Source organism: Hemicordylus capensis, chromosome 2 (assembly GCF_027244095.1).
Source record: "Hemicordylus capensis ecotype Gifberg chromosome 2, rHemCap1.1.pri, whole genome shotgun sequence".
Lineage (NCBI taxonomy): Eukaryota > Metazoa > Chordata > Lepidosauria > Squamata > Cordylidae > Hemicordylus > Hemicordylus capensis.
This window is the reverse complement of record NC_069658.1, coordinates 189,905,146-189,913,451: the sequence shown is the minus strand read 5'-3', so window position 1 is coordinate 189,913,451 and position 8,306 is coordinate 189,905,146. Positions and strand designations below refer to the sequence as shown.

The 8,306-nt window shown below is 40.0% G+C and overlaps 1 protein-coding gene across 1 annotated transcript; it reads left to right on the top strand.

The window, feature by feature from the left end:
• Positions 1-5,926: 5,926 nt before the first annotated feature.
• Positions 5,927-7,841, top strand: LOC128343738 (olfactory receptor 2D3-like). Its single transcript, XM_053293170.1, has 2 exons — positions 5,927-6,380; positions 6,663-7,841. Exons 1-2 carry the CDS (start codon positions 5,927-5,929, stop codon positions 6,863-6,865), a joined length of 657 nt encoding a protein of 218 aa, XP_053149145.1. The 3' UTR covers positions 6,866-7,841.
• Positions 7,842-8,306: the final 465 nt, after the last annotated feature.

Sequence of the window (8,306 nt, the reverse complement as noted above, 5' to 3'; positions counted from 1 at the left end):
GATGGGGAGTCCCCCACTGCCATCCCCACCCACCCCCACTGCAGCCACCGCTGGTGGCAGCAACTTTAAGATACAATTTAACTCCCCTCCTGCCCCAACTCTCTTTAGCTATGTCCCCTGGTCCCCCGCTTCCCCTTTACAGGTAAAGGGGAATCCTTAGTGAATTCACCTTTACCAGCATGGCTTTGAACCAAGCCCATTCTGAGTGTGCACAAAACTGGACTGGACCTGGTTCAGCTCGAGTCCAGTTCGATTTGAGCCAAACTGGTTTTTCCAGTTTGTGCACATCTCTAAAACTGATGCATGGCTGCCATTTTTGGAAGAAGCCCCTTGTCTCTTATAATGTGTAGTTTTGATAGGGCACCCAGGTGCATATCACCAAAAAAGAGGAAGAAAGAGAACACATATTTGCATAGAATTTGCATGTGCTAATGTATATAGATTCACATTTAGAAATTATTACAATAATATAAATAAAAATACAGTACAGCTCACCACAGTGGGGAAGACACTGCCTGCTCAGTTTGATGTCCAAGTGCTTGCTTTCCAACTTCTCCTGCTCTCCCTTCTTAGGAATTTACCCCCAACAGCTTTCACTTTGTCTCCTGTTGCTCTTGGTTAGATTTACCAACCCTTCTTCCAGGTTACTCTGGGTACGTCAAGGCTGTTCAGCAATCTAACCTGCACAGCCAGCTTCTCTGCACCAAATAACTGAGAAGGGAAAGTGAATGTACATGTTCAACATGATATGCTACACATATTAAATAAGCAATGTAACAAAACATTTTCTGCATACGAAGTTCAAAGCACAATTTCAAATGAAGAAACACTCCTTTTTTGCATAAGAACACCAGCTGAACTCCATCAGTAATAGTTGACTGTTTCCCCCCCTTTATTTTAACTTTGTATACAAACTATGTCACAGCACTGGATAAAACAGGAGGTACAAAAGACTGAAAACACTGCATATTCAAAGATTACAGCAAAGAAACTCAGACAGAGAAAGGGAAGCAATTTCCTCTGCATGTTTTCGGAAAATATATATAGGAATTTTTGCAATCCTGCAGCAAAGGGTGTACTATCATAATTTTAAAATACAAGAAATCCCTTCCAGTTCAATGGCACTACCTCTCTTAACAATCTCCCAAGCATTCACAAACACAAAGTAGAGCTAACCCTTTCTCAGTGGGCCGGTTCAGATGAACAATGGCCCCTACGTGTGATCATATTGGGACCGCGACGAGAATGTGCCCGCCCCAAAGTCACTAAAGGATGTGACAATGCAATCTTGGCACGCCCTTCAGTTGCATGTGATGGGTGTTCTTCCTAATTGCCACTCTACGTGCACTACAAAATGCTGTTTAAACTGCATGTGTAGAAGGCCAATTCCAGTGCAGGAAATTCATGTAGGACCACCATGCAAAATATCAGAGCTTTCTGCCCAGCCATTCGGGAATTGTTAATATTTTTGAGTTTCCCATTGATCCCTATGGGGAAATTATCTGATGGGGCCAATGTTCATTTATTGCACATGGACCCCTTCAGAGCTTATTTAATTTTATAACCAAGTTTAAGAATAAAATCATATTTGTTTCAGGATCAGAGAAACGATGTTTCTTATTGTCTTGACAGATCTTTCTTTCTAAAGGCACCTGAGCAGCTGAACGTTATCTTGCAAACCGAAAGGAAGAGTCATCATTAGCAGGTATTTGGTACACCACCAACCTCTATTGTGTCTCTCTCTTCATTCAATGAGGTCCATTCTTGAATTATGCATATTGTTCACTCTGAGCATATGCTAAGTCATAAACATGTTCATAAACTTGCTCATAAAATTAAATGCTTCTATCACCCACTTGTGGGGAGATTTTATAGAAAGCAAGTAACAATCCAAGGTGTCTCAATTGTTTCTATCCCCCTCAGTGGTGGCTAGTCACTATTGTTTTTTCTTTATTTTCTTATCCTTAATGAGGATCGTGCGGGGGAGGGGGGTCATTTCTGGAAAGTCACCCACTGTGTTGCGGGAAAAGATCATCATGAGGATTTCAAAGAATATTCAGAAGTTCAGTAGAAATTCCTCAGAATCCTGCTCCCTGGTCATATTCTCTCCCTAAGAAATTTTGGAAAGTATTTGGGGGGGCATATTCTTGCCAAGGGTATTGGAAAATGGAGTGGACTTACTTCATTCAAAAGGCATGTACGTTTTCAAGTGAGCTGAGATAACAGTGTGATAGTAACCAATTACTAACCAACTATTCCAGATTGGTGATGAGTTAATTGCATATTTGGGACATATTCCCAGAGGCGTAGTTGCTGAGACCATTTTTAGTGGCTCAGGGCCATAAAGGCTGTTGGTAGATACCTTCAAGTTATAATTAGAGGGGCCTTCTAGGATTACCATCTAGCCACACAAACAGGTTGGCTTCCAAGAAGATAACTCCAGATTGCCTACATCCAATATTATTAAAGTAAAGGAATTTAATAGGTATTGCTAATTAGGAAAAAGATGTTATTTGGTGTTATAGGAGTTGTAAATATTTTTCATGTCGATTGTTGATTTTTTAAAGCTTTTAGCCACTATCATTGTTGCCCTTTTGAACTCCAGAGCTTCTCAAATCTCTGAATGGTTTTTATGATATTTTTAAAAAATCTGCTTTCTGAACTTTTCCTGGAAAGAGTTGTTTGTTCATGCTTCATTTAAAAAGGGGTGGGGGGGGAGGAAAATGCAGCTCTCTTTAATCAGACTTCCAAAAGGTGAGAATATGAGGTAAGTAATGGTTATTTTTCATGCTTCTGGTGAGTTTTGTAGATGCTCATAGGTTTCAGAGTCAGAAGATAGGACATTGCAAATAAGTCGAACTTGTCCACATTCCACCTTTGGGTATACCAGAGATGTTTAATGAGCTGGGTCTCCAGATCTGGCAAGAAGTAGATGAATTCAGTGGATATCCTGGTAGCTTACAAAAAGTCTCCTGAGCTGCAGAGAACTCCTTTGTTAGCCACCGGGTGGTTGGGGGCTCTCTGCATGGTATTTTGTAGGAAGCTGTCTTATAGCAAGACAGACCATATCTAGCCCAGTATTATTCACATTGACTGGCAGCATTCTAATTCACATTCTAATTTCAGCCTGTTTTAATTATATACAATCAATTTATTGTTATATAACTGTAATCTTTCTCTTCTGTTTTGGCTTGTGGCTGTAACATTAAAGAACAGACTGGCAGCAGCCCTCCAGGGTTTTAGACCAATATTTCCCAGTCCTATCTGGAGATGCCGGGGATTGAACCTGGAACCTTCTTTATATATCCCATCCCTTCTGGAACTTTCTACCACTGCAGTAGATGAGGAAATGAGCCTATCAAACAGAAAGACATGGGAAAGTGGTGGTGCAGTCTGGCACACGGAAAAAACTGAATTCTGTTGTGGATTTGCACACATTTCTCTCTCTCTCCTTCCTGGTTGTGCTCTTCTTTTGGTTATCTACTTGTCATCACTATCCTGCGCTTTCTCCGTAGCACTCCAGGCAGCAGACATAATCTCTTCACTCCTCCACTTCATCCTCACTGCATAAAATGGAGGTGAGGATTGTTGTGGAGAAGATCAGACTAGAAACAAGGATGTAGGGAGGATGGTGGCAGCCCCAAGATAAGATGTGAGGGTGGGCATTGTGCCCTTCACTGCTGTTGCCACCACAATCATGCCACCATGCCCGACATACCCTTGCGTCAACACTCAGATGCAGGGGACATTCCTGGCACAGACATGCGTCCCATCTAGCCAGCTTGCGCTTTCTCTGCTGACCCGACTGAGTGCGTCTTTACTCTCCCCGCCAGGCTGGTGACCAATAGCAGCAGACTTGAATTTCTGGTGAAGACTATCTTTTGATTTCTCTCTTTAAACACATGGCATAATTTTGACCTCTGCTCAGTATACAACACTTGGGGGTGCTATATTGGCTTTAGGGAGGCTCTGTGAGTCTCAGCTTCATCTGAGGAACCAATTAATAATTAATAATCATAATTAATAATCACTTCTTCCTTGCAGGATGCTGGCCATTGAGGTCATCCTTAGGCATATTTCTTCAAAGACAGTTTATTGCTAATTTTCTGGCTTGATATTTTTCTGCTTGTTTCCTTTCTGATACCACATTCTTCATCTGTTGTTTTTTCCTTGGCTCTTTTCCTCAACTTGGGATCTTTGCCCATTCCACCTGCCACCTTTTTCTTCTTTTTTTCCTTACAAGTTCTAAAAACTAGTCTTTTCTAGTCCGTTTGTTTTTTCCTTTCCAAACATTTCCCTGTTTTTAATTTGTACAAGGGAAAAAATACAAAATAAAACATTGCTACCCTGTCACAGAGATTAGCCATTTTTAAGAAGATATCATGGATTATAAATATATAATATATATAGCAGCTCACATGCTGCACAGTGTAACGGAAGTTATTGCAGAGGTTCCAGCACAGCTGTGAGGCTTTTAAAAATATGCATAGACTGCTGCGGAGCCAAACCTTTCTGCTTCTACTAGGCATTTCACAATTATTCCAATGAGAATAATGGAAATAGTGTCATAACATGCAATCACACCCCAACTAAAAAGGATATAATTCATTTTTTATTATTAACATCATTGATATTCAATCTACCAACTGCATTGTCTCTTTTGTTTTCCTTAAATACAAAAATACAATACAACAATAATAAAAAAGAAAACAGTGGATAAGGGGAAACATAACAACTACATTTTGAACTGCAAAAAGAAATCAATACATCATTGTACAAATGTATCTGTTTGTTTGTTTTGTCCATTTCTGATCTTCTGAATTAAGTTAATTTTGTAAGCAATGCAATGTTCCAGTAATGCACTAGTATGTTAACAAGGGTGGATTCAGGGCTCTCCACTAAGATGAACTACAATGCCTTACTACTAAGCAGAATACCAATTAAAATCATCCATTAATAACGCCTCTTTTACAGAACCAAACAAAATATATCCCATTATCTCCTTTATCATAGACAGAACATTTGACTAGAATTGCATAATCAAAAGACAAGTTTAAAACAAATGATAAATACCACCTTTAGGACTATGTCATTTCCAACGGTTATCTAGATCCGTCTTATAACTATGACACGGTCTTACAGGTGTTAAGTACCACTGATACTGTGGTTTTAAGAAACTTTCTTAAAGAGTAACTTTGCCTTAATAGCTTGTCATATCTTTCTGCAAACAAGGCCACTCTTCCCTGAGAGAGTCTCCCCCAGTTCTTTCTCCCATTTATAATTGTAGTTTGGATTTTTCTTTTCCAGGTTTAACTACAATCAGTCAGATTGAGCTGCTAGGCTTCTAAAAACTGATGCCATCAGTACGTTTTCCACAGGTTCATTACAATCTCTAGTCTCATGATTCAGTAATAATTTCAGGGAAATATTTCTAATCTGAAGATATTGATAGTTGTGCCATGTCCAAAATCCTAAGAACAGTCTGCAACACAAAAGGTAGCTTAAACTTGTCTTCTGTAAATTATGACCCACCATGTCATTTACCAATCTAAAAAAATCTGCTCTTTATTCCAGAATAGTCAGACATTTTGATAGAGAATATTGTCCACCAAAGTTATTCTGCATCTATAACTGTTCTAGTGAATTTAAGGAGGATAAGAATAGGACTTGGAAAATTAATTTTACCACTAATGGTATAAACCAGGGGTTCCCAACCTATGGTCCTCCAGATATTACTGAACTACAGTCATCCCCAGCTATTATGGCTAGGAATGATGGGAGTTGTAGTTCATCAACATCTGGAGGACCACAGGTTGGGAACCCCTGGTTTAGACTATTAAGGGAGTATTCTTAATGTGATGTAATTTTATTCATTTTTACTGTCTTGGCAGATAAATATGGACGACGGCAGAAATATATACCAATAATGGATCTTGATCATGAAAATGACACCTTGCCAGAGAATTTCATTCTAACAGGGCTCTCCAGGCAGCCCTGGGTTCGTGAGGTGCTCTTTGTGATTTTCCTTTTGCTCTACCTAGTAACCATCTCTGGGAATGGCCTCATTGTTGTATTGATTATCATGGACTCTCATCTTCATACTCCCATGTATTTCTTCCTTGGCAATCTCTCCTTTATTGATGTCTGCTACTGTACCACTAGTGTCCCACAGATGCTTGTCCACTGCTTCCAGGAGCCAGCCACCATCTCCTATGCCAGGTGTATTGCTCAGATGTGTAGCTCTCTATTCCTGGGGATGACAGAGTGCATTTTGCTGGCTGTCATGGCATATGACCGCTTTGTGGCTATATGTAGCCCCCTTCATTATACATTGATCATGAGTCGAAAAGTATGTATTGCCCTAGCATCGTGCTCATGGGTCGCTGCTTTACTGATGACCCTGATACCCTCGTTCACCATGAAGGCTCAACTGTGTGGTCACAACATCATCAATCATTTCTCATGTGAGATACGAGCTGTTATGAAACTTGCCTGCTCCGACACTTCAGCCAGTGTTACCTTAATGTTGGGTACCAGTGTTTTCACCCTGCTTATACCCTTTTCTTTCATCTTGGTGACTTATGGACGCATCAGTCTAACAGTATTGAGAATGCGCTCAGCCCAGGGACGCAGTAAAGCTCTTTCAACTTGCAGTTCTCACCTCACAGTAGTTGGGATCTTTTTTGGCACAGCAATTGCTATGTATACACAACCACAGACGAAATTCGTCTCAGAAAGTGACAAGTTTGTCTCCATCTTCTATGGGGTAATCACACCTATGCTGAATCCCCTGATCTACAGCCTAAGGAACAAAGATGTGAAAGCAGCCCTGTACAGAATGATAGGAAGAGAAACAAAAACTTAGGACCAAGCTCCTCCCTCATGCTTGTATTTTTCTCTTTAAGGGGGAAAAAGTGGTTTTAGGTGGGCAGTTTAGTTTAGGGAAATAGTGCTGATGAGATTTTCTGAGAATCCCATTTATGCATCCCAATAGTCCCTTCATAACCACAAAGGTAAGCAGAAAGAATCCAGTCATGGTCGCAATTTTCCACCTGGAAATTTCAAGATTACAAGGGAGGACCAGCAGAAATCAGGTCCTTTATTTTCTGCTGTGTCCATTGCTACTTCTCTTTTATGAACTGTCATGCCATTTTAATATGCTAATTTTTCAACACAGCACTGTAAACCTTTAGGAAATACATTTTTAGCACTGTAAAATAAATATTTTAAATTAACAAACAATAAAATGTTGAGTTTCTGTGTACCTAGGAGAGAGGCAAAGGTTCTAAACCCCTATGTCATTTGGCAACCTGGTTGATGAATAAGAGGGGCTGTTCTAGGATGAAGTGGGTGTTCTAGGTTGTCCTAGAATGAAGGGAAGCTCCATCTCTTTGCATAGATCTACTTTGCAGTGTTGGAGGTAGTGGAAGAACGTGCCTTTAAAACACACCATAAATTAGAGGGTTGACTAAGGATTAGAAGTGGGTGCCCCTTTTCTAAAGTTGTATTAACTTCATAATGAAATGCTTTAAAACAACAACTACTGGAAGACATTGTTTCATCTTCCGTTTAACTTAAGGATTTGCCCCTGTGGAATGGGTGCCGTAGGAACTACCCCTCATGTTATTTTATACTGTGAGTTTTATAGTGATGCTCGTTAAAAACTAATTTCTCCTCTTTTGGGGAAGTTTCCGGCCGTGTCACTCTGATTAATTTTATTTAGAGTTTTTGTTATCTAACTTTTGCAAAGAGATCACTTTCAATGTGGCTAGGTTTTGCTACATTGTTTGTATTACACGCTCTAGTCTTATGTAACTTTTTTTGTTGTATTGTCTGATCTATGATCGTAATAAAGTCTATTCTATTCTATTCTATTCTATTCTATTCTATTCTATTCTATTCTATTCTATTCTATTCTTCTGAACCAATATGAGACTCAGAAAAATCTCCCCCCCCCCACTTCCCAGCAGTAATCCAGCCTCTCTCCCTCTCCCCCCATGCACATTTTATTCAGCAGAAGCTGTGGGTGTTAAGTGGGCTATCCCCTATAAACATTGCAATTATCAGCAGCCACTTTCACTCTTTCTGACATGCTAGGACTGTGTTACTCTCTCCATTATTGTTTTGCTACCTGACTGGGACTTTAAAAATTCCAGTTTTTTTCTACATTGTGTGAGAATATGCTTTCACAACATACAAAACAGTGGGGCGATTCTCACGATCAACAAAAATTGGGCTAGGAGAGTCTAGCCCAAATTTTTTTGGTTGTAAGAACCACCGGGCTCGCAGCCGAGCCCGGTGGTTCT